Source organism: Grampus griseus (genome assembly GCF_964374135.1).
Source record: "Grampus griseus genome assembly, chromosome: 13".
NCBI lineage: Eukaryota > Metazoa > Chordata > Mammalia > Artiodactyla > Delphinidae > Grampus > Grampus griseus.
The window spans coordinates 50,414,262-50,440,886 of NC_139007.1; the positions used below are offsets into that span (position 1 = coordinate 50,414,262).

Here is a 26,625-nt window from a genome sequence, read left to right on the forward strand (position 1 = left end):
TCTAGCTCATGTTTTGCTCTCCCTATAAATACGAGAGAAAATAAAAGGCACTATTCAGTCTCTTTTGTCTGAAAAGTCTGGCGTTTCAGTGGTTTTCGTTAAGGCGGGGTCCTCATTTGCAACCAGCTTTGCCATTAACGGAAATCAATCTGAATGTCCTACTGTGCGTTTTTTTCTTTCCTCACAGTCTGAAATGGCCTTTGCCAAGTTTTCGGGCTGAACCTGAAAGACCTTCTCTCATTATACGCTCCCTGCCTCCAGCCTCACTGAATCTTTGCAGAGATTTCTCAGGCAGAAGGGCTGCAGTGTGAGGTTTGGGAGGAACTCGACCTACTCCGCTAACCCAGTGGCCTGAGCCAATCACAAAGAGGATTGGAACCTCGCTGAATGCCCCCCTTCCCATCTCCTCCCCCTGCAACAGCCTCCTGGAAAGAGGGACACTGGAGGGATGTGTTTGCAATTCAAATCCTTGGCTTTCTGCCTGCCTCTTTTCTTAATAAGAAGGCAGGAGCTGCTGTGAGGTGCAAAGGGGTCTTCCGAATTGCAGTGGCCCTAAGATCCGAAGATCCTTGCCTCTGCCTCTTTTATCTGATTCTGAAGCTAACGGGAAAAGGGTAAGGATGGTGGAGGCTTTCTGTGCTACGTGGAAGTTGACGGACAGTCAGAATTTTGACGAGTACATGAAGGCTCTAGGTAGGTAAAAATAAGGTGTGCTTTCTCATCTTAACCTGCAGCTTCAGATACTTGCAGATTCCTTCTTCACCCATCAGGTTAGCAAGAGACAAAGACAGACCACATTGTCGTAATCAGGGCGCTAGGCTGTGTGTTTCTCACAGAATGGATATTTAAATGTAGCATTTGCCTGCTTTCTTGCCTAGGGCCAAATAACGGAGCATTTAGTATTCTGGGGAGGACATGAAGCTTCCGCGCCTTTTCCGCTTTTTCTTCAGCATCCTTTTACTATTTATGCTTCCAAATAAGCATCTGCTTATTATTACGGCTCAGTAGTTGTCCTGCATAATTGATGGGCTAAACATACTCTAATGAAACTTCCACTTTAGGACATAGATTCCAGAATAGGAAGGTAGATTCCTGCTTTGTGAGCTATTTTGGAAGTTGCAGCCAACTGTACTGCTTCCTTTTGCTATTTTAGGTGTGGGCTTTGCCACTAGGCAGGTGGGAAATGTGACTAAACCAACAGTGATCATCAGTCAGGAGGGGGACAAAGTGGTGATCAGGACTCAAAGCACATTCAAGAACACGGAGATTAGTTTCCATCTGGGAGAAGAGTTTGATGAAACCACTCCAGATGACAGAAACTGTAAGGTGAGGAGCTGCTCCTTCTCTGAGGGTGGGGATGGGAAGGAGAGAATAAAAGAGAGAAAGTCCCAATATTTCTTTTTTTCTAGATGATGGGAAGTGAAAAATATTCTCAGTATTTCACTTCAGAGAGAAGGACCAAGAGTTAATTTTGCATCCTAGTGTTCATAGCTTATATTCTGAATAATGGGCACCTACTATAGCTCAAATCTTGAATCTGTTTCTTTCTTTCTTTCTTTTTTTTTTTTTTTGCGGTACGCGGGCCTCTCACCGTTGTGGCCTCTCCCGTTGCGGAGCACAGGCTCCGGACACGCAGGCTCAGCGGCCATGGCTCACGGGCCCAGCCGCACCGCGGCATGTGGGATCTTCCGGACCGGGGCACGACCCCGTGTCCCCTGCATCGGCAGGCGGACTCTCAACCACTGTGCCACCAGGGAAGCCCTGAATCTGTTTCTTTACCATGTGTTTTTCTCATTTTATATTAAACCTGTATTTCAGAAAGTATTTAATAGTGTTCATTTGAAAGACTGCATTTTGTTTAATCTTTCTTTTGCCTCAGGTTGACTCAATCAATAGCTTGCCTCATTCTAAGACTCTGTTTAAAAGAGTAGGATGATTAGTCAGAAAGCACTAGTTCAGGATTTTTATTTCTAATAGGTAAATTTTTGCATTTAGATGTACACATTTCAATCAAATTATGAATTACTAGAGATTTTATAATAATGACTCTGGAAGCAACAGAGGAAATTGTACTACTTTGATAATTAGTTGATCACTATTTATTCAATTATCACTCTTTTAAAAATCAACTCAGGGACTTCCCTGGTGGCACACTGGTTAAGAATCCACCTGCCAATGCAAGGGACATGGGTTCAATCCCTGGTACAGGAAGATCCCACATGCCACAGAGCAACTAAGCCCGTTTACCACAGCTACTGAGCCCGTGTGCCACAACTACTGAGCCCGTGTGCCACAACTACTGAAGTCCGCACCTGGAGCCCGTGCTCCGCAACAAGAGAAGCCACTGCAATGAGAAGGCCGCGCACCGCAACGAAGATTAGCCCCTGCTCGCTGCAACTAGAGAAAGCCCACTCTCAGCAACAAAGACCCAATGCAGTCAAAAATAAATAAATAAATGTAAATAGATAAAAATCAATTCATTTGGCTTCCATATCAGAAATCTGATGTGTACCTATTGATATATTCTGCATTTTGTTGTTGGTTTCAGTCTGTTGTTAGCCTGGATGGAGACAAACTTGTCCATGTACAGAAATGGGATGACAAAGAGACAAATTTTGTAAGAGAGATTAAGAATGGCAAAATGGTCATGGTAAGTAGGAGCAATTTCCCCTTCCTGCTTCATTGCCCACCCCTCACCCCCTCATTTCCCATCTCCTTCCCTGTCCCTCCCTCCCTCCTTTTCTCCTGTCTTTCCTTCTTAAACAACATTAAATCACTAGCAAGGTTCTTTAATCATGTGTAAAACAGGAGAAATAAAAATATCTTAGCTAATTGTTTCCTCCACTCTGCTTTTTTAATTACAGAAAAAGAGAAAAGTTCTACTTAAGTGTAGTTTTAAAAAGTTGCCATTGATTTAGCTAAAACTGTGTCAAAAGAACAGTTGTTGGATTACCGTAATGTCTAATCCTCCAATGAAATCTGAATATAAAACCAATCATCATGAAAATATAGAGATGATATTATATTATCATTTGCTGAAACTCAGAAAAATTACCTTATAGCTTCTGTAATAAATGAGAGCTTTAAACATTTTATATTTTAGTTTATAAAGGTTTCACAAGTTCAGTGCAGATAATTTGGAATATAACAGGAAAGTGTAACAAAAATATGAAAATCCTTTTTAATGTCCCCTTAGAACCATTTTGGTATTACTTCCTTCCAGTCTTTCTTTTTAATGCATCAGATAGCTTTAAAAACATGTCTATTCAATACTGGATAGTCATGTAAAAATTATAAAATAAAAAATAATTTCTCTAAAATGGAATTTTGATGACATTGAAGTAGTCAATACATCATTTGTGGGGTTTTTTTTGGCGGGGGGTTGCTTTACATATTCCTTCTAAGATAATAGCAGGAAGGGTCTTTTGGTTTTGTTATTTAAGACTATTGATTAGTTTTCTTCTCCTTCCCTTGACTACCAGCTAGCTGTTCTAGGTTGAGATAGAGGGCTTACATATTCATTCTTCATTTCCTGGGTGGAAGTGGGTGTGGGGAGCAGAGGGACAGTTTTCCTTTCATGTTGATGAACATTTGCCCACGTTTTCCTGCAGTGACCATCACCATCATCAAACAAACAAACAAAAAAATTCATTTGTAAAGGATTCAATCTGAAGTTCTCCTTTATGATTTTTTCTTTATTTTTTTCCTGAATACAGAAAAGTGGATAGCTCAGCTTTGGCATGTATGACGGTGATCAGGCAAGCCTGAGTTCAAACAAGGAAATGAAAGTAATGGATGACAAGGGCACACTATACTCTTGGAAATCACAGGACTACATGAAAATGATGAACACTAAAAAACACTAAATTTTGTAAAGACGATTTATAGCAATTCTTCAAGTTGGATTAGATACAAGAGCCCATGTTGCACATTATAGCCACATAACCACCAAGGTTCACATAGGCTACAACATGACAGCCAAAGCAACGAGAACGTTTGTACATTTACCTTTTCCTGCTGATTGTGGAACAAATCATTGCAAATACCATTTGTCCAAATAATTTGGGTTTTCAAAAAACTCTTCAAAATTTATCTAGGTCATGAATTGTAAAGTATCATGAAAACCTACTATAAATTTTATATACTTTTTAAAGCAGATAGCTAATCTGCTCCAATTACCCTGATAATTTAAGGCAAAAGGAATTCTTTTGACCTGAATCTAGATAATCTCAGTTTTTGCCTCATATTTCTTTTAGAGACATGAACTGTGTATACATGTCATTCACGAGATAAATATAAGGGTTTCTTTTCAAAAAATGAAGACTTACGCAACATTTAATGTTTGTAAATGCCATTATTCTTTTGTATAATACTTAAATCATATATATGATAATCTTTAAAATAACATAACATGATAATCTTTAAAATTTCCAGCTACTGATGTACCTGTGTAAAAAGATTTGGTTATCTTTTGAATCTTTCAGACTCTTACTTTTGGTGATGTGGTTGCCATTCGCCACTATGAGAAGGCATAGAAAACATCCTGATCTGGGGCTGGAGAAGTTCTACAATCTTTCTGTTTACCCAAGTCTCAGTGCTCTACTGCTGTTACAGCACGGCCGATCACTAATTAGAAGGTTATCCTTGGTGTGGAGGTGGAAAATGATGACTTCAAAACTTGTTTTAAAGACTTGTTACTGCAAGCAATCAAAGCCATTTTTGATCTGCAGATTTATCACATTTTATAATTCCTATTAAAATTGTAAACTACTTTTTTTTAAAATAAAGAAGGGAATACATTCTATAATTTCCAATGGAATGCAAATCAAATTGGAATAAAAATCTTACACCCATGAGAAATTTGTTGTTGTTGTTAATATCACTAATCTGGCTGGGAACTATATATTAGAGAGTTTTAAATGGCCTTTTTTTATGGCATAAAGTCAGGCTGGGGAAGTTAGCACTTTGTTTAAAATACTAATTTAAAAAATAAGCAGAAGCCCAGGGAAACGTGGAAAAATTTGGATTGGTACTTCTGTAGAGAATTGGGGATGTCCAGGATCCAAAGGAGCTTTGTTATGGTGGGCTGGACTGCACGAATGACCTCTTGCTACTAGAAACAGGCAGTCTGAAGAAGCAAGCTGATATACATGAAAATGTCTTATTAAAGAATAAATATAATCAAAATCTCATATAATCAAAATGGCATGTAATTCAAGCTTCTTATTGAAAGGTAAATAGGACCAGGGAGTGAATTTTATCCGAGACTATTGTAACCAAGTAGGACCCTATGGGGCCTTCCTGGGACAGGCCTCCCTCCATATCCTCTGCTTTAGCTCCTCTCTGAAGTACCTAGATAACAGTATTTGATGCACATTTCCTGAGTTGTTTTCCAGATGTGAAAACCCCCCACCAAATGGAAGATGTTAACTACTTGATGACCATGAGCACATAGCCCCCAGGCCTCCTGGAGCCTAAGGACTGATCATGTGAACCCTTGTGACACAACCCTGTTACCTCACCATCAGTCAGTCAGAGAATTGTGCATGAGTTGATCACATACCCTGCAACCCCACCTCCCTCACCTGGCTTTTAAAAATGTTTGGCCAAACACTTCGGGGAGCTCAGGGCTTTTAGGGCAGAAGCCACCTGTCTCCTCGCATGGCCCTGCAATAAACCTTTCTCTGCTCCAGACTCTGATGTTTCAGTTTGTTTGGCCTCATTGTGCCTTGGGCACACGAACTTGTGCTAACACTATAAAGATGCATCTCCAGACAAGTACACTGAGCTGAACAAAGTCTATAAGTGCTAAAACGGATAAAATGGAGTGTGCAGAGGGCATTGTGTGTGTGTGTGCCAGTGTGTGTGTGTGGTGGTGGGGAAGCAGGGGTGTGCGAGGTTGGTGGAACTGAGTTGACCAAAGGAAAGTAAATATCTGTTTATGACTGGCTAAGATTTGCATTTGTAAAGTACAAACATTATTTCGTATTTCACTGTTTATAAGACGATTTTTGTACATGTTTTCAAACCCACAATGTGAAGCAGGTAAGGCAGATATTATTATTTTTACTTTACCGATGAGGAAACTGAAGATTCGATTAACATGTCCAAGTTCTCTTGACTAGTGAATAATACTGAGAAATGCAAACCTTGCAATCTTCCTGCTTATTTCCTCTCAAAAATTAATATTTCAGCTAAATTTTCTTTTGAAACAAAAATGTAAGATTTTATTTTCCCTGAATTACTCCTTAGGAAAACTTTCCTGTTAGCCTCTGTGAAGGCTGGTGCATGGGGCAGGGAAAGGGTAAATATTTTTCAGGACAAACATTCAGTATTCATTTTTAATCAACCCAATATTTTCATTAAGTTTCTATAAGTTAATTCAAAGTCCAATTAACTTACAGATATAAGTTTGAGGAAACTTCCCTTAACTTACACAGTTCAGCACAAAGATACTAGTACCTGACTATTGTATTACTTTTAACTACTGCAGTAAACAGTAGAAAAAATCTAAAGTGCAGCTATAGGATTTAACACGTGAATGTACAATTATTACTGAATGTCAGGATATGATGGTCTAGCTCAAGTTACCATTACTAAAACTAGAGTCTACCTTTGTCTTTAAAAGCATGAAACAGAACATAGAGAGGGTGTTTGCTCCAATAGCTCTGAAAACCTTCATCTCTGCTTCTGGAGGAAGACTGCTTTCTCTTGGTGATTTCAGCCTATGCTCTGATAGAAGCACGGCTTCTGGCCTCTCTATTCTTAAAGATACAAGGGCAAGGATAGGGATTTAGCTTCGTCTCATTATAATTAGGTCAAATAACATCCTGGCATTCATTTCCGTAACAACTGTCTGAAAAATGGAAAAGTTTTGGGATGACCTAGTGGGAAGCAAAGTTACATTGGGTTAAAAGCTCAAGAGTTGCAGCGGTAGATCAAATGCAGTTTTCTGGAAGACAAATAACAAGGATATTTACTTCCTAAATGTTTACAAGGTAGTTACAAATCATTTTCCTTCAAGCTATATTCTATCTCATACAGTAACCTGCCAAGGTACTAGCTTTTCTGGTTTGCCTCTTTAAAATTTTTTCAACGCATCTGAAAAGGAAAAACTACTAAGCCCAAAGGCAATTTGACCAACTGGCCCTGGAAGAACATCTCTGAAATTCCAAGATCTCAGATACTGACTATGCTAAAGGTTGTCTTGTGAAATCTGGTCACGAACCACTTTGTCACTGGTGCAGTCTCTCACCCAGATACACACGCTCACAACAAATTACACCTACACCTGGAACATGGGGACCTACAAATACGTGCCCAGGTGTGAGGTATACACCCAGAGATGGTAAGGCGCTCTAGCTTTGTGCTCCTCAGAGAGAGGGTATAAAGGAAAACAAAAGAAAGCAGAGGGAGTCAAAGGGAGGATAGTGTTTCTACCCATTAATTCAATATGTTGCCTTTTTAAAACTGCAAGCACTTCTTAGGTTTCAAAATGTGTATGCCATATTTTATGCTTACTTAAGAAGAATTATTTCACAACCAATTTACTTCCAGTAAAGCTGACTGAAAATTGGCAAAAGAAGAGTGAGAATTGCTATTTTTACAATTTTTTAAAATCCTTTTTCTGTCTTTCAAAATGCTTGTCCTAGAAACATGCAAGTTATATTGCTGTCCTTAGAGTTGTTCTCTCACATCCATTTTCCTTTTTTTTTTTTTTAAATCTTGCTCCATTTTCCTCCACACTCTTGAGGTTGTTGACTGAGAAACTCCAAGGACAATTTTTTCCACAATAGGAAAGCACTTTGGTTCTCCAAAGGCTTTTGATGCAGAAGCAGAAGCAGCTGAAGCAGAACTTGAACAGCTCTGGCAGCATATGAAGCATAAAATAGAGGCACCCTAACTCCCAGTTCAAAGCCCGTTTCATGAGACACTTTCCCATTAAATTACACAGCATACAAAATAAGGTTTTCTCTGTTGGGAAACAAATACACTTTACAACATCTTTTATGAGGTTAGTAATTCTGGAGGGTTTTTTCTTCTTCAGAGGAATTCTACGCCCTACAAATTTAAACTACATGTTCCCTTATCTTAAAGAAGTCAGCATCCTCATAAATGGTAATAGAAGGACCACAGAACCCAACGAAGTTTGGGGATCTTGGCTCCTTTGTCAGACTGAGTATCTTCAAAAATTCCTTGAAGAGTAAAATCAACCAGTTCTATGATTTTTGTATATCGCTGGAATGCATAGAATATGGTTCTGAGACATTGTTCTCAGTTTCAAAAACAAAGAAAAAAAGCCAAACGAATAAAAAACTGAAACCTAGTGTTTTCTGAGCAGTGGTTCTCAAACATCACCATCACTTTAGCGTCACGTAGAGGACTTGTACACACAAACGACTAGGCTTCACCCTCAGAGTTTGTGGCTCAGTAGGTCCCTGCCCGGCCTGGGAATTTTCCCTTCTAACTAGACTTCCCAGGTAGTGCTGACACGGCTGGTCGAGGGCCCACACTCAGATCCACTGTATCCCAAATCTCTGCTGACCTAGTTCAAGTTGAGACACTTCGAGGTTCTCTGCATCACTTCTGCAGAGGAGTCCCATGCGCTCAGGGTCAGGTGGCACTTAGGGAAGATGATCTGCGAGGGGTTGCTCCAAGCACATTCCTTCCCAGGCCAGTTACTGACGTTGAGACACAAACAGCAACGGGAAAAGCCGGATTATAGCTAGACAGCTGTTGAAAGTCAACCGAACCTACTCATTAAGGACTCTGCCCTCTCACGTGACCACTGGGCGTCAACCCCAGCAGAGGTCTTCCTCCTCCCCAGCCCCGGACCCTACGGTCGTGTGGAGCCCCGGGACTGTAATAGGTCTCCCAGGCCCGTGGCCGCGACCCGCGATGGCGCGGCTGGGCGCGCTCGTCTGCTGCCTGCTGGCTGCTTGGCACTGCCGCCCCGGCCTCGGACTGCCTCTGGCTCCCACTGGCGGCCCGAGTCCCAGTCCGGCGGTGGGTGAGTCGTCTGTACCCTTATCCTGCTGGCAGCTGCCCGGGAGCGGCGGCCAGAGCGCCTGCGCAAAGCCGAGAAAAGTGCGTGTGGGCAGCAGTGGCCCCAGCCAAGGCTCTGGGCTGCGACTCCACCTTCGGGGCGCGGGGAGGGCGAGGGCGACGGAAGGACACGAGCGCCAGCTCGGCTCGGCGGGGAGGCCGGGACTGGCTGCGGACAGTGGGGGCCGCTGCTCCTCCCGTGCAGTTGTTTTCGCTTTGCGTCTCCAGGTGTGTTTTGTGCCCGGAGGAAAGGAAGGAAAAACTGGGTGTCTCAAGGAAAAAAGAAGCTGGGGGCTGGGTGTCCCGCATTTCCAGAGGCCCCGAATCTGCCCAGAGCAGAGGGGGAGCTGCGGGGTTTCAGCTTCTCAGCAGCATAAATTTCAGTGGGACTGAGTTTCTTCTGTTCTGCGCGTCAAATTTGGTGGCCTTTTCTTCCCACCCCTCCAACCCCAGCGCGGTTGCGGCCCTGGCGCTCCGCGCTGGTTAGTCTACGTTAGAACGCACGGGGCCTTCACTTTACCTGGACGCCCCTGGGCTCCCCGCCGGCAGGGCCGATGTTAATTCATTCCCAACGCTTAGCCCAGCGCCTGTACAGAAGTGGTTCTCAAAATGGGGTCCGGCACCAGTAGCACCAGCATCGCTTAAACGCGTTAAAAATGCAAGTTTTTAGCCCCATCCCAGACCTGCCAAACCCGAAACTCTCGGAGAATTGAGCCCCAACGATCTGTTTAACAAATCGTCCAGGTGATTGTGATAGATGCTAGAGTCTGAGAACCACTGGTCCAGAATGGATAAACGTTGGATGAGAGATTTTGTGATGCCACCTGAGCCTTCAGTGCTAAAGGTCAAGGTGCCCACCCTCACCTCCCTGACTCACTTAAAACATAATTGCTTTGTTATCTAGAGGGGGCGAAATGGGATGGGTGGAGTTGTGTTCTGTGGTTTGGTCATAGCTGTCTCTGAAACAGCTTAGTACTTGGCTCTGAAACCTCCTCTCTTCTCCATCACTTGACTCTCACATGATTTCGGAAATGCTCTGGGCAAAAAATGCCTCCTGTTTGTTCAGGAGCCAAGTCCTCATGACTCAGCTGTCAGGCAGTTGAAAGCAAGAACTGTCAATCTTATTTCCCAACTGTCAGTGCTAACAAGAAATTGTCCTCAAATACTTAATGCATGCTGCTGGCTTCTGCCTTCATTAAAGCTGTTTTTCTTTAATTATGTGGCTGTCTAGGATTTTGAGATAAAATGTCCTAGGATGCAGGAGGCCCACCCATGGCAAATGCACCTTTTGGTTTTAAGGATCCGATTGCTGAAGGCCTCAATGACAGCTTTCTGGGGTCTAGTGAGTCTCCACTTCACACCGCCCTGTTTCTGTAGGGAAGCTACACCTGGGGAAGAGAGAGGGAGAGGGGGAACCAAGGTTCAAAGACCTGCTGAAGTGTCCATTCAGCAGGTTCACATTGGATATATTAATTCATATGCTTTCTGCTTGATGTGACCTTCTCTCTCCCCCTGTTCCCACCCCAAATGCTAGGACTTCTTTACACCGTGGGGTGTGTGTGTGTGTGTGTGTGTGTGTGTGTGTGTGTGTGTGTGCGCGCGCCAATTCCCGGTCTCAACTTTCTGTACTGTCAAGTCCCAGTGGTCAGAGGACAATAGCCCAGGGAGACTTCACCTGATTGTGTTTGCCACAATTTTTTAGATTTAGTAAGTCAGGACCTGATGGAATATTTGGTAGGAACTGACATTATAAAGAAATAAACAAAAACACCTATTTTAAACAACAACCATATGTCCAAACATCTGAATTATGATATACTAGCTTCTTTGGGATACATTATCCCAAAGATAAAATAAGATTGTTTTGAGCATTTATCCAGATATGTTTACAACACACACACACATACACATATACATATGTGGGAATCTTTTTAAAGATTATCTGCAGAACAAGAAAACAATTGTTGTGTAGTGAAAAGAACACTGGACTGCGAACCAGAGAATCAATTGAAGTGTGGGCTCTGCCACAGGCCAGGTCTCTGGCCTTGGACACACACACACACACACACACACACACACACACACAGTATTTTGTATAAATTTCATTAGAGGTGGGACGTGAGGCCTCCAGAGGTTCATTATTCATAAATCCCAGGTTAAGAACCTGTCAGGGCTCCATTCTTGGCTTCTATTTAAAGACACCCTTCAGTGCACCTACATAATTATTCCTCACTTATCTGTCTAGCAATCCAATGTAGTGGAAAGGGCGCTAGACTGCAAGTCTGGAGAGACAGGTTCCATTTCAGCTTTCATTACTGAGTCACCATGTGATATTGAGGAAATTCTGAATCTGCCTGTGCCTAATTAAAGAATGTTTGTTGAGGACCTACTATAGGTCAGACGTATTCTGGATGCTGGGGATATATAAATCCAGGTAATAGGTTACATCAGAGGAATGTGTCCTTAATGTGTTTCCAGTTTTGTTTTACAAAGTTTAATATATTAATAATTTCATGTCCCTTACTTGTCACAGTATCCCCTATAGGTGTAGCTGTTATCTATCTTACACCAGGCAAGTGAGACGGAAGGACTTCTGTTTTCTGGAAGGACATTTGAATGTGAGCACGCACAGAGAGGTACTGTGTGCAGTGGTTAAGAGCCGTGTGGACTCTGGAGTCAGATTTCCTGAATTGCTGTCTTGGTTCTGCTGCATATGACATACGTGACTTGCACTTAATTTCTGAGTGCTGCAGCTCCTTACCTGAAAAATGGAAATAATGGTCAGTCAATACACGTAAAGCATAAGAAACAGTATTAAACTTACAGTAAGTACTCAGTACATTTCAGCTACTACTTGGAAATGAGGAAATTCAATCTCAGATGCAAGCTTGACATTACAAATGAATAACAATACAACTAATGTTGAGCTTACCAGATGCCAGGCTCTTTCTGCTACTAAGTCACTTAACCCTCATTCAGTAGACAATAATATTATTCCCATTTTACAGATGAAACAGGCCGAGATCATACAACTAGATTAGGAAGAAGAGCTTGGATTTTAAGTAAGGCGGTCTGATTCCAGAGCCCCCATCCTTAACCATAACACTGTGCTGTTCTGTGTGTAGTTTACTACATACCTTAACATTCTATGAATAATAATGTACATATTTATGTAAAATAGAGATGCAGTATATATTTATACCCCAAGGAAGGGCAGCCACCAGGATGATTCTGAGCTATCTGCCAAACCACTTTATGTGCTGGGTAAAGTATGTCCAAGCTGGAAAAAGAGTTGCAGTACTTTCTGCATTATGGAAGGAAGTAACTCTTGGCAAATGTTTTCAAATGGGGGCTGAATACCAAGTAATTGACCGTAAAGACTATTTAATGACTACTTTGTTCTGGATCTTCTGTCTACCACTTCTTAGCTGTGAACTTAAATATGTTATAAAATTACAACAACTTTGCAAAGAAATAACATCCTAAATATAGTACACCTTTTCCACCTTAAGTAAACTGCTTTCAGTTTTCTACTTTATTATCCAGCTTTGGGTTTTATCCAAGGTGCATACTTAGCTTTTATCATACTTAGCTTTTATCATTTGTATAGATAAAAGTTTGCATTCTACTTATTTGCTCCATGCTTCTGGTGTAGTACTGCTGCTATGTCACTTCTGATGTTTCCTATTGTAAATTGGTCCTAATCAGAGTGAGCTCCAAATTCAAAGTGTGAAAAAGTCTCAATATTAAAACAGTTTATTGGTCGCATATGAGAAGGCAGCAAAATCACTGAAGATATATGTGAATTAAGTATAAGCAAACTTGAGGGCCCTTCAAAATGAGGGGTCAGATTTTGTCTCTGCCATTTATTAAGCTGTATATACTAGAGCAAATTTTCTAACTGATCCAGCATTAATTTCTCAACTCTAAAATGAGAACAGTGATTCCTACTTCAGAGAGTAGTTTTGAGAATGAAATGACACAGTATATTTAAATTGCTTATTACAATGTCTGGCACATAGTAAATACTTAATAAAGAGAGATACTACTATGATTAACCTGTGTTTCCTTCAATGAAAGAATCTTTCTCAAGATGATTTCCAATCAGGGGTGCTATCAAGTGAGTCTTGGGCTTCTCCCTGAAAACCCAGTGGAAGCATCTTCTTTAACAAATGCTTCCCTTAATATTATAAACATCTTATACAAGTGTGTGATAGAAGATGTTCCTCTGTTAAATAGCTTTTAAGAACCTCTGGCAGTTGGCTATTTTGGGCTGAAAGCTAAACTGAAGACTCTTTTTTTCATTAATATTGAGAGGCAAGATTTTACAAGAAATTAGGAGTGAGATTTATTAGTTACAAGTTCTGCAATCTATTCACTGTGTGACCCTAATAAAACACATATTTTTGTCCATTTTTCTACAAGAAAATAAATAAATTCTAAAACCTTAAATTCTACAAGGAAGGAGACATGCTATTAAGATACAATATGGGATTATTATTGACTTGCCAGAAGGATGTCTCCATATATATCACTGTGCAAACTTATGTTTGTCCTGTAGTCTTTATTAAGTAGTCATGCTTTGAGGGACTTCATCAGTTCTGATGTGTGTAAATAGTAAATTCTAGTAAAGTCTTCCTATTGTCTTTAGAATCCTTATTTCTGACAGGGAGTGTATTTAACTTCAGGGCATATGAATATTTAAATGACTAAGGCTTTCCTCTATCACAGGGTGGAGCAACTGTCTCGTCATACTGTAAATATTGGTATGGGAATTCCAAAAGAGAAGTAGGTTTAACCGCATTTATTTTCTCATCACCAGGACAGTTTTGGCACGTGACTGACTTACACTTAGACCCTACTTACCACATCACAGATGACCACACAAAAGTGTGCGCTTCCTCGAAAGGTGCAAGCGCCTCCAATCCTGGCCCTTTTGGAGATGTTCTATGTGATTCTCCTTATCACCTCATTTTGTCAGCATTTGATTTTATTAAAAATTCAGGACAGGAAGCATCTTTTATGATATGGACAGGGTGAGTGATTATATAAATACCCTTAGTTACTCAGTATGTATCTACAGTGTCCTAAACTTCATTAGAATGCCGAATTTCATAAGAATATATATTACGTTTTAAGAATTCTTGGGGTTTAAAAAAATACTAGATCAAATTAATCAACATTATTAGGGATAAGAAAAACTTTAAAAGACCCAGTTTTGTTTCTCTGTTTGTTTGTTTAGAATACAGGCTCTAGAAATATGTCCATGTTAACTAAGAGATGAATCCATAAACAGCGTATTTGTGTCAGTGTCTTGAGGTGTTTATTAATGTGATAATAGGTCTTGATTAAATAATCCAAAAACAAAAGGCAACAATGGGAGTTAACCTGTGATAGCGATTTTGCAAACATCATCGTCTGGTGGTGTAATTAACAAATTCCATCCATCATGACAGAGTGAAGAGGCCTAATATTTCCTGGACCTGAAGTAATGACCGTGGCACTGTTTTAATTTATACATTGTAACTCATTTAATCTTCACAATGGATATTATTATTCCCATTTTACAGATAAGGAAATGAAGGCACTGAGTATCTAAGTAACTTGCCCAAGTGCACACAGCTAATAAATGGCAAACCTGGCACTTTTGGCCCTGGAATCTGTGCTTTTAATTGCTAAAAATTTTTGCCTCTTATAAATCTTCAGTCAGGCAGTGAAATAGACTGAGATTTCCAGTTTATCTTTTGTATTTCACAAATTTTCTTTTGTATAGGCTTCCCTGTGGGACAAAGGTAAATGAAGAGTAGTTTATCAACTCTTTATCATCTGTTGATTTATAGTGGAATTTGACGATGACAATACAGCAAGGCATTACACGGGAGTCTAGTGACTTTTTATAGCAACTGATTTTGTTCTCTATGATTCTGTCTCCTTTTCAGGGATAGCCCACCTCATGTTCCAGTGCGTGAACTCTCAACAGACACGGTCATAAATGTGATTGCTAATATGACAGCCACAGTCCAGAGTCTCTTTCCAAATCTCCAGGTTTTCCCTGCACTGGGTAATCATGACTATTGGCCACAGGTAAATTTGACCACAACTTCTAGACATGCTTAAAGGATTTTTTTCCATCAATAGTGTCAAAATTATGCTGATAACTAGCCGATGATAGGGCGTGGGAGGGGCGCTCATGGAGGTGGAGTTTGCTCTGAATGCTAACCATCGAGGAAGGCAAGGCAAGTGCTTTGGGGACTTGAAAGGGACTCCTAATAGTTCATAAAAAGTTATATCCAGGGCTTCCCTGGTGGCGCAGTGGTTGAGAGTCCGCCTGCCGATGCAGGGGACACGGGTTCGTGCCCCGGTCCGGGAGGATCCCGTGTGCCGCGGAGCAGCTGGGTCCGTGAGCCATGGCCGCTGAGCCTGCGCTTCCGGAGCCTGTGCTCCGCAACGGGAGAGGCCACAACAGTGAGAGGCCCGCGTACCGCAAAAAAAAAAAAAAAAAAAAAAAAAAAGTTATATCCATAGCGAGATTTTGGAATCAAATTACCTAGTCTGTGAGTTATTAATTCTTGATTTCCTTTGTATTCTTCCTCAGTTTCTCCTTGCTTTTGAATAATTTTGTTCATTTGAATTTCCATGTTCAGGTTAGCAAAAACGGTTAATGTTGACAAATGTTTACATTTTTCAGAATTTCTATTAGGCCTACTAAACTACCCATACTCTGATCTAAGCTGGATTGTGATTAAAAACAAAAGCATAGAAAATCATCATAAGAACCCAAAAGGGAGGTCCATGTTCAAGATGTGATTCAAGGTAGAGAGCATGTTCAGAATATTTTTTATGCCTGATACGGCCCAGGCTTCAACCTATTAGGGTGGCTGTTTATTAAACAGCCTGTGCATAACAATTGGATAGCAGCGCTGGTTACAGCGATCTGCTATAGCAGTGTAGAATCTTAGATTTGTTCAGATTCAAGAGATCTTAGAGATTGTTGTTTAGTTCAGGGCTTGGCAAACTAGGGCCTGTGGTCCGAATGCAGTGTGACACTTGTTTTTGTAAATAAGGTTTTGCTGGAACACAGCCATGGCTATGCTTTCTGTTTTGCCTGTGGCTGCTTGTGTACTGTAACAGCAGAGTAGAATAGTTGCCACATTGACTATGTGGCCCAGAAGCCTAAAGTAATATTTATTTTTTGACCCTTCATAGAAAAAGTTTGCTGACCCCTTGTCTAGATGAGCTCTTCATTTTACAAAAGAGAAAACTGAGGCCCAGAAATGTTAAGTTGCTTGTTCCGGTGCTCGCAATCACTTAGTGGGAGAGCCCATATCCTGGATCTTTTGTGTTCAGTTAAACAAACATCCTTTCACACATCCTTTACTCTTGCCAGACTAACATATCAATATTTCCTAAACATTATATTTACTTTCATGCCTTTCTTTGTCTACATTTTTCTTTTGGTTTAGCATATCTTTTCCATCTCATGTCCAAAGGCTGCTTAATGAAGGTTTTGATTATAATAGTTAATGAATGTGAATAATGTGACTTTGAAAAGTTGCACTCTATGATGACCTTAAGTTTCAAGTGACTTCTTGAGCCCGGCCTCCTGTCTTGAGATGAACAATATGTGAGTCTTTGCGAGTTGGCCTTTCAACCAGTGGTCAGCTTTTGTTACTGTTGAGATGTTAGACCACACAGGGCAGAGGCTTGGGAATGGGCAATCTCCAGGAATCAGAGGTTACACACATTGTTTTTATATGCTTTATGTGACAGGCAGACTGTTGTAATAGAAAACGTGTGGGGTTTAGAGTCACATTCACTGGAAGTTAAAAACCTGTTCTGTCCTGCTTCTAATAGCTTGAGCAACTTGGATAATGCACATAATTATCCCTGATCATTTGTAAACAAGAGCAGTAATACCTACTTTGCAAAGTTTTGGGGAGAATTAGCGACACCATGTGGAAAGGGCATAGTTTCCTACCTGGCACATAATAAGCCCTCAGTAAGTGAAGTGGTGGTTTTGCAGCATGAAGCAGTGACATGGGACACATGTTTCCTAACTCCCCTGAGGACTGGTTTTATTTTACTTTTATCTCTGCCTTCTTTCTGCAAAGCTAAATCTTATAATAATTCAAGATATAGATGCTATCCAACTTCTAAAATATATCCGATTATATGTACAGCTAGGATAAACTGGCAGCCTTTATACCTTAAACAGTTAATTTTTTTCTCTTCCTAGCTTATGACCTTATACCTGAAAACCTTCTATTATTCTACTGCCGTCCTTCCATCCCAGTTTCAGGAAGGTCAGATGTAACACGAAAGCCCTACAACAAATTCTCCTGGAGACTTCTCATATCTGAGATCAAATTCCAGTGAATGTTAGTAACAAATAAATCGGATGTGTTATTTCTCCACTAAAACCCCATAAACATGTATTTAAACATAGCTACATCAACATACAAATACAGACGCAAATTCCCACCCACTACATCAGAAGTAGATATTTGTGTGGACAGCCCAGGGATTTCTTCCCATTGACAGGCAAGGAAGCAGTCTGGACCAGGGTCCTCAGGTACTCCTACAATGGCAAGGCTGGTGCTACCAAACTGGTGAGTGGGTCACTTCCCATTGTGCAATAGATAACTGGATGTAAGAGTGATGGTAGAAAGACCTGGGATTTAGACCCAGCTCTGGGACTGACCAGCTCTCCCTGGATAAATCACTTAACTTCTCTGGTGCTCATGTTTTTCATACTTAAAATAGACAGAAAAATCTAGAGCAATGTTTATATAATTTTGATTCTACATGACCATACCAGTATCTTGGCATCCATCCCAATGTAAACAAATGGCTAAGATATTAGGTTTTTGATGATGATGATGATAATTACCAATTTTTAATCAGAATTTAGATTGGCCTAAGCCATTGTGTAATTTTCAGACAGATGACTCTGATCGCTGACACGAATTGAAAATATCCTTTGGATAATCAGTTTCAGTTAAAAGAAGTCATTTGCTTATTACTTGCCCTGAATATATTCGTATTTTCATTATGTATTAGGCACATGTATTAGGAACTAATGTGACTTGGGTGTCATCTTTAAAAAAAAAATAAACTAAGAATTTTAATTACTGATGACAGGGAAACTCCTTTAAGAAATAGGTCTGTGTCACCAATATAGAGAAGGAAATGAAGAGAGTGAAGAAAATGGCTTCAGTTTTTTACCATAATTTTTTGAAATGAAAAATAGGAATAATTACCCAATTTCACAAATGATTTCTGAGTTTTTATTCAGTATGTACTTTCTTGAAGTTTTTTTTCTTCCCCTGCGCTTATGTCACCATAAAGATACTTTACTATAATATGATAAAATAGGATGATAAAAATACGGTGTAATGTATTATACATATATTATTTTAAAAAATCAGAACGATATGATTTAGGCTGACATAAAGAGACTTCAAATCAAAAACATGTTTTTCTCTTTCTAACTTACTTTACTCTGTATGACAGACTCTAGGTCCATCCACCTCACTACAAATAACTCAATTTCGTTTCTTTTTATGGCTGAGTATTATTCCGTTGTATATATGTGCCACATATTCTTTACCCATTCATCTGTCGATGGACACTTAGGTTGCTTCCATGTCCTGGCTATTGTAAATAGAGCTGCAATGAACACTGTGGTACATGACTCTTTTTGAATTATGGTTTTCTCAGGGTATATGCCCAGTAGTGGGATTGCTGAGTCACATGGTAGTTCTATTCTTAGTTTTTTAAGGAACCTCCATACTGTTTTCCATAGTGGTTGTATCAGTTTACGTTCCCACCAACAGTGCAGGAGGGTTCCCTTTTTACCTCACCCTTATAGCACGGGGAACTCTACTCAGTGCTCTGTGGTGACCTGAATGAGAAGGAAATCTAAATAAGAGAGGATATATGTATACGTACAACTGATTCACTTTGCTGTACAACAGAAACTAACACAACACTGTAAAGCAACTCTATACTCCAATAAAACAAACAAAAAATCAAAAACGTGTGGTTATAAGTCTTCATTCAAGAAGTTAAAAAGCTTTATACTAGTATTAACATTCCAGAGGACTTTGTTTAATTCTGAAATCCATCTCCTAGGCATGCTACACCAGGTCCCACATATTCAGGCTAAAACCTGCCTTCAGTGTCTCTATAATAAGCATATTCTCACGTCCATTCTATACCCCAGTCACACTGAAACAAGGGCTTGTTTCTGTATATGGCACTGTGCTGGTGTCTGAGCCATTATTTTTGCTTTGATTCCCTTTCTTGTCAACTTGATGAAATCATTATTCAAGTTCTGGTTCAAATGCTCTTTTCACTCTCCCTGCTGACTCTCTGGGCTAGACTTGATTGTTCTTGCTTTTCCACTCCCAGAACCCTTGTGGTGGTACCTAGCACATTGTCTTACAGATGATTGGTTGCATTTTGTCCTCCATCTCCCCAGTTAAGTTGTAAATCCTTGAAAATCAAGTCTATCTAGTATTCCTGCATCTCCAGATGCCTAACATAGTAGTAACTGCTCAAGTGATATTTACATTAATTCATCCACATATCTTCAGAGTTTCACTGGTGGATTATATTGTTTGTGGCCAGGATCAACTGCCTGTATTCACCAGCAAGGTGTACAATGCAGTAGCAAGCCTCTGGAAGCCATGGCTGGATGAAGAAGCTATTAGTACTCTAAGGAAAGGTAAGTGAAAGATTTACTCATCCCTATTTTATCTCTATTTTTTATCTCAGTTCATGTTGTTTAGACTTATATCTTTAATGTTTGCTTGGGTGTGCCAATTCTGCAGAGTCCCTGTGCCCAGTTTCTCTGGAGGCCTTATCATGTTTGAAAGCCGGGGAGTGGCATGGATGGCGAGTGGGCCCAGGGTGAAGAAAGCAGGGTCAGGGTCCCAGTGGCTGAAAGTGCCACAGGAGCAGGGTGTTCTGTCACCACTGGTTCGCAGGTGTGAGTGGGGTTATACCTTTAAGCCTCATCTCACCTGAGATTGTAGCAGCTCTGGTTTATCTGACATTTCTTCCTCAGTATTCTCTGGCAAGATCCATGTGTGTTCCCATTCTTTGGATTTTAGATTTCACAATATCTCTTATCTTAATTCCCCAAACATACAAAAGTAGAAGCTGATGTATTAATCTTTCTTTTATAAAATTCAGTACCTCATTACCTAGTGCCAAAACATTTAGTTATCTTTTCAAGTGAATGTTGGATACAACTGTTGTTACCTCAATTTGTGGAAGTGGCAGCACTGGACTTGACACATAGTAGGTTTTCAATAAATGTTTGTTAAATCTGATTCTTATCCAATGACAGCCTATGTATGTGCAAACTAAAGAATAAGAAATAAGTATAACTTGCCTAAATGGAAATTGAAAACCTTAATTAAGATTTTGCCTTCACAGTGTATATGTATCTGTGTGTGTATTATTCCAGAATGTGTTTCAAATTTGTTTTTATAGGTGGCTTTTATTCACAGAAAGTTTCAACTAATCTGAACTTTAGGATCATCAGTCTCAACACAAACTTATACTATGGCCCAAATATCGTGACCCTAAATAAGACTGACCCAGCAAATCAGTTTGAATGGCTAGAAAATACACTGAACATCTCTCAGCAAAATAAGGAGAAGGTAGATGCCATAGACCAACATCATCATGGGATGAACAGAGGGTTAAACTTGTATACTTATTAGACTTGAGTGGGGTCAGGGATTAATAAAAGTATTAAAATTTAAAGATGTTCTTACATGAAACACTTTGTGATTTGCCTCTGCTGTTGTTGCTTGTTTTATTTTGCTTTTAATGCTCTGGGGATTGATTGACATCTGTTGATTTTTTAAAAAAAATTTGAGCAACGTCACAGTTACCTTATATCATAAACCATGTAGTTCCAACAGACAAGTGCAAATATAGGACCATTAATAGTTCCATAATTTCAACTTTTTTTGGTAAATAAATAGGAGAAATGGTATATTTGCTTTCTAAAATTTAATTAATATACTTTCAATCTTGGGTATCTAAATCATTTTGTTGTGAAAAATGTGCGAAAAGATTCTCATCAGTCCTCTTTGTGTTTCTTTCTCCAGGTGTACATCATAGCTCATGTTCCAGTGGGGTACCTGCCTTATTCAAGGAGCATCACGGCAATGAGAGAATACTATAATGAGAAATTGATAGATATTTTTAGAAAATACAGTAACATCATTGCAGGACAATTTTATGGACACACTCACAGAGATAGTATTATGGTTCTTTCAGATAAAAAAGGTAATATAACATTCTATTTGCATCTCCTCAGTCCAAGATGCTAGAACAAAATAGTGAAAATCCATTAATTTTTACTGATCCAGTAAATTAAAAGTTTTATTAAATCTACCTGCCAGCACCTGCTTTTTCTCAGTTACCTTCTGTGAGTGATGGCAACTGTCCAAATCATATTTAGTCCTGCCACTGGGTTTCTTCCTTTTAGCTCCACAAGGCCGTCATCATTTGACTGCTGTTGACACAAAAGCCTCTGAAACCCTCAGTTCACTCAAATGTTCTTTTAGGTTCTCAAGTTTAGAGAATCACCCTTTTTTATTTACCTGCTAGACTCAAGTTTCCTTTGATATGATTAGATTTACTTCTCAGAATTTAAAGAGCAAAGCACAATTTACTGTTGGTTTAAAATAAATTAAGCTCCTACTTTTAAGTGCTTATCGACATTGTCATCTACTCAGCATTAAAAGAAAAAAAATAGAAGAAGCTCTAGCATTAAATAAGACAACGATTATCTATTTTTAAAGATAACTTCTGTATAAGGGCAAGAAAACTGAGAGTTAACAAAATAAGAGTTCTGATTTTTTAGTAGTCAGCCATGAGGAAAATCAATATGTATTTTTTTTTTTTCAGTAATTGGGGAACATTTTTTTTTTTTTGCGTTACGTGGGCCTCTCACTGTTGTGGCCTCCCGTTGCGGAGCACAGGCTCCGGACGCGCAGGCTCAGCGGCCATGGCTCACGGGCCCAGCCGCTCCGCGGCATGTGGGATCTTCCTGGACCGGGGCACGAACCCGTGTACCCTACATCAGCAGGCGGACTCTCAACCACTGCGCCACCAGGGAAGCCCTGGGGAACATTTTTGAAATGCTTTATTTACCTTCTTCATCTAGAATGAGTGGGCTTGGTAAAAATGACCATTTTCAGCATTTGGTAGCTTTTTTACTCAGAAATTTAGTTCTATAATACAGGGGTCCCCAACCCCTGGGCTGCGGACCGCTGTCTGCAGCCTGTTAGGAACGGGGCCGCCCAGAGCGAAGCGTCATCTGCTGTTCCCCATCACTCCTCATCGCTCCCATTACCGCCTGAAGCATCACCCACCCTCCCCACCCATGGGAAAATTGCCTTCCACAAAACTGGTCCCTGGTGCCAAAATGGTTGGGGGCTGCTGTTATAGCAGATATGTGTAAAACATGGTGACACTTAAATCAAATTCTTATTATATAATTATTGGAATATTGTTATAGGTAGAGTACAAAAAAAACTAGCTTTGTCTATTTTGTGTGTGTGTACTTGTAATAAGTTGGATAGTTTTATTATGAAAAATTTCAAATATATATATAGGTAGAGAGAATTATAAGACAAACCCCCATGTACCATCACTTATATTCAATATCTGTCAAGATTTTGCCACATTTATTTTACCTATGATTCTTTATTCTTTTTTCTCTGAAGTATTTGAACATAAATCTCATACATCAACTGTATTTCAGCCCTACATGCTTCTGTATTCATTGCTAAGTATATGGATAACTTACATAATAATAATACCATTAACTTACCTAACAAAATCAACAATAATTCTTTTAATCTCTTCATAGTAAAACTTCCCCTATTTTCTCAAAAGTGTCTCTTTAGTGTTGTTTCAGATCAGGGTCCATCAAGCGTCACACATCATTTGGCCGTTACTTCTGCTAACCTCTTAATCTGGAATTTGTTCATATTTTTAATATAGTTAAACTCAATTATTAAAAAATGTATGTTTATGTACATATATTTTATCTAGGAAATCCGATAAATTCTTTGTTTGTGGCTCCTGCTGTTACTCCAGTGAAGAGTGTTTTAGAAAAACAGACCAACAATCCTGGTGTCAGACTATTTCAATATGATCCTCGTGATTATAAATTACTGGTAAGTTGGTACAATTTTAGAATTGACCCCATATTTATGCATATCTTTGTAGTTTTCATTAGTTTAGTTGAATGTTTTCAGCACAGCTATTGTGAGTCGTACTTGATGTTGAAATCTCAGGATGTTTTTCTTCTTTTTTATATTTGGAATGTCAGCACTTTCTAAGTGTGGGTTTATGAGGTTAGCCTTTGGGAAGCTGTTTCTGTCTTCTAAGGTCTTCATTGGGTAGCGCCTTGTTTGTGTACTTACATACATTTGAAACTTTTCACTACTCCATATTTGTTATTAATTACTCTTCTCCTGAACACAGCTATGAAGAAGAATGTAGGCTCTGAAATCATACTGTCTCATGAGTGGTCTTACCCTACTTCTCTGTGTCCTAGTCTATTCCCCTTAAAACTGGGATTAAAATATTACTGACTTCACTGAGTTGCTGTGAGGACTACATGAACAACTATTCTTTTTTTAAAATTTTAATTATTTATTTATGGCTGTGTTGGGTTTTCGTTTCTGTGCGAGGGCTTTCTCCAGTTGTGGCAAGCGGGGGCCACTCTTCATCGCGGAGTGCAGGCCTTTCACTATTGCGGCCTCTCTTGTTGTGGAGCACAGGCTCCAGACGCGCAGGCTCAGTAGCTGTGGCTCGCGGGCCTAGTTGCTCCACGGCATGTGGGATCTTCCCAGACTAGGGCTCGAACCTGTGTCCCCTGCATTGGCAGGCAGATTCTCAACCATTGCGCCACCAGGGAAGCCCAAACAACTATTCTTAAAGCACGTGGGAAAATGCTTGGCTCACAGTAAGCACTCAATAAATGTTGGCAAAATTTTTTTGTAAGGAAAATAAATCGAGGTGGAACTTTTGAGACAAAAGCTCTCTGGAGCTGGTACATGACTCTATATATCAATTCAGCCTCAAAAGGCCAGGCATTTAGCTTATGGGTACTGCCCCTTTCAACAAATATAATTTGAAAAGAATTTCTCAGTTAAAATCTCTATTGATGTGACTGTATTCTTCTAGGTAAATTTAGTAGGAGATAGATTTGTTAATCCCTAGAGCATGTTTTTACAAGAAAAGATAGGGCAGAAAAAATCTGGTTTAATCCATAAATATTAAATTAAATGAGGAGATAAAACAATTGAGAAAATAGTCCAAAGGAATTTTTATTTATTTATTTATTTATTTTTGGCTGCATTGGGTCTTTGTTGCTGCACGTGGGCTTTCTCTAGTTGCGGCAAGTGGGGGCTTCTCATTGCGGTGGCTTCTCTTGTTGTGGAGCACGGTCTCTAGGTGCATGGGTTTTAGTAATTGTGGCACATGGGCTCAGTAGTTGTGGCGCACAGGCTTAGTTGTTCTACGGCATGTGGGATCTTCCTGGACCAGGGCTTGAACCTGTGTCCTCTGCATTGGCAGGCGGATTCTTAACCACTGCTCCACCAGGGAAGTCCCCAAAGGAATTCTTTTACAACTATTAGTTGCCTATTTTTGGATCTGAATCTCAGATACACACACACGTGTGTGTGCATGTGTGTGTGTGTGTATACTGACATAGAAAGATGTACCTGATATAATACTATACCATTTTTAAAAGTGCAAAACACAGTGAAAGAAACAAAATCCTTTCCCACATGGAGCTCACATTTTACCTTTTTGTGAAGTTTAAAAAAAAAAAAGTGCAAAACGGTTTGTATAGTTTAATTTCATTTTTTAAAAAAGCCAAAAGGTTAGGAAATAGGTATATATATTCTAAATACTTATATTTCTTTGTACATAAAGTCTAGAACAGCACACTGGAGTGCTGGTAAATGTTTAACAGCTGGTTCACCGGGCAGGGGGAAAAGTGCTTTGATTTGTAGTGTTTGCCAATTTCCATGGAATAAATACTCCCATCATGGCCAATTTCAAGCTGCGAAAGTGATACCAACTAACTTGCAAGATGCCTGAAAATTTGACAGTCAAGCATTTGTGGGCTGGTACAAGCCACCTCCTGCATATGACTGATTTATATACAACTGTTAGCAGTGGTTACTTCTGATGTGTGTGAATTGAACGCTTTTTATTTTGTAAGTCCCTCTGTATAGTTGGATTATTTTGTATTATGTTCTTTCTTTTTTTTTTTTTTTTTTGCGGTACGTGGGCCTCTCACTGTTGTGGCCTCTCCCGTTGCGGAGCACAGGCTCCGGACACGCAGGCTCAGCGGCCATGGCTCATGGGCCCAGCCGCTCTGCGGCATGTGAGATCTTCCCGGACCGGGGCACGAACCCGGGTCCCCTGCATCGGCAGACGGACTCTCAACCACTGCACCACCAGGGAAGCCCTCATTATTTTTTAAATGAAAAAATATATAGATTTTTCTATCAGGACTCTTTTTCTTTAAAAGCAATGCACACTTCTTAAAATGACTATACTTTAAATTAAGAATGTCACATAAATCCTAATAAGAACTCTTCTTGATATGCAGTACTTCATATGCCAAAAAACGAACCAGGCTTTGTTACTCTTTTTAACTATAGGATGTGCTACAGTATTACTTGAACCTGACAGATGCTAATCTAAAGGGAAAATCTAACTGGAAGCTGGAGTATACCCTGACCCAGGCCTATGACATTGAAGATTTGCAGCCAAAAAGTTTGTATGAATTAGCTAAACAATTTGCAATCTTAGACAGTAAACAGTTTATAAAATACTACAATTACTTCTTTGTGAGTTATGACAGTAGGGTAATTTGTGATGAGAAATGTAAGGCCTTTCAGATTTGTGCAATTATGAATCTTGATGTTATTTCGTATACAGATTGCCTCAAACAGTATTATATAAAGCACAATCCATAGTATTTCACAGCCTGTACTCATAGAAAATGTATCATTGCTCTGTTTCTGAGATCAGTTTGTGGAATTGTTATGCAAAAATTGGCGAGTTGCTGAGTGGGCAGGAAGAATTCCTGTCTTTGCTTTTTTATGATGCCCAAAATGTAGATATTTTTAACATCCTAAATTTTTATTATATCGAATGTATCTAAACTGCCCATTACTAGAATGATGTTTGGATGTACATACCCTATCTTCCAGTTTATATAATTGCATTTAATTTATACTCTTGTTGAAATTGTCATTTATACAATAAGACAAATTACTTTTCTCTAAGTATGACGAATTATTTTTAATATGATAATTTTCAGTCTTTTAATTCATTCTTCTGGAAACTTCATGTGTTAACTGAGGTTCAGACAGTTTTAAGTATCATGAGGTTGACACTGTTTATGCACTATCTATACTCGGGAAAACACCAAGGTCACATTAGGGCCATCTCTGAGTCTATGAAACATCACAGGACATGACCTCACTAGCTGTCTTCATTCTGTGAGTGAAGGGCAGT

General features: G+C 39.7%; 2 protein-coding genes across 5 annotated transcripts in view; both read left to right on the top strand.

Moving 5' to 3' along the window:
- Nucleotides 1-566: 566 nt before the first annotated feature.
- FABP7 (fatty acid binding protein 7) lies at nucleotides 567-4,535 on the top strand (the record flags this gene model as incomplete). The annotated part of the gene is made up of 4 exons (XM_082669405.1): nucleotides 567-693; nucleotides 1,154-1,326; nucleotides 2,549-2,650; nucleotides 4,485-4,535. Exons 1-4 carry the CDS (start codon nucleotides 621-623, stop codon nucleotides 4,533-4,535), a joined length of 399 nt encoding a protein of 132 aa, XP_082525531.1. The 5' UTR covers nucleotides 567-620.
- A 4,251-nt stretch (nucleotides 4,536-8,786) lies between these two features.
- Nucleotides 8,787-26,625, top strand: part of SMPDL3A (sphingomyelin phosphodiesterase acid like 3A) — a 29,114-nt gene continuing 11,275 nt past the window's right edge. For 2 of the 4 annotated variants that reach the window (XR_014297586.1, XR_014297587.1), the window contains exons 1-7: nucleotides 8,787-9,010; nucleotides 13,868-14,081; nucleotides 14,985-15,129; nucleotides 19,678-19,774; nucleotides 20,548-20,717; nucleotides 21,174-21,354; nucleotides 23,131-23,255. Coding sequence is in view for 2 of the 4 variants with exons in the window: in XM_082668628.1 (XP_082524754.1) it covers nucleotides 8,899-9,010; nucleotides 13,868-14,081; nucleotides 14,985-15,129; nucleotides 19,678-19,774; nucleotides 20,548-20,717; nucleotides 21,174-21,354; nucleotides 23,131-23,255; nucleotides 25,764-26,081 (1,362 nt within the window). In the remaining 2 variants the exon portion in view is untranslated. Of the gene's footprint in view, nucleotides 9,011-13,867; nucleotides 14,082-14,984; nucleotides 15,130-19,677; nucleotides 19,775-20,547; nucleotides 20,718-21,173; nucleotides 21,355-23,130; nucleotides 23,256-25,763; nucleotides 26,394-26,625 lie in introns of those variants that run through there. The other 2 variants (XM_082668628.1, XM_082668629.1) reach the window with 2 other exon arrangements.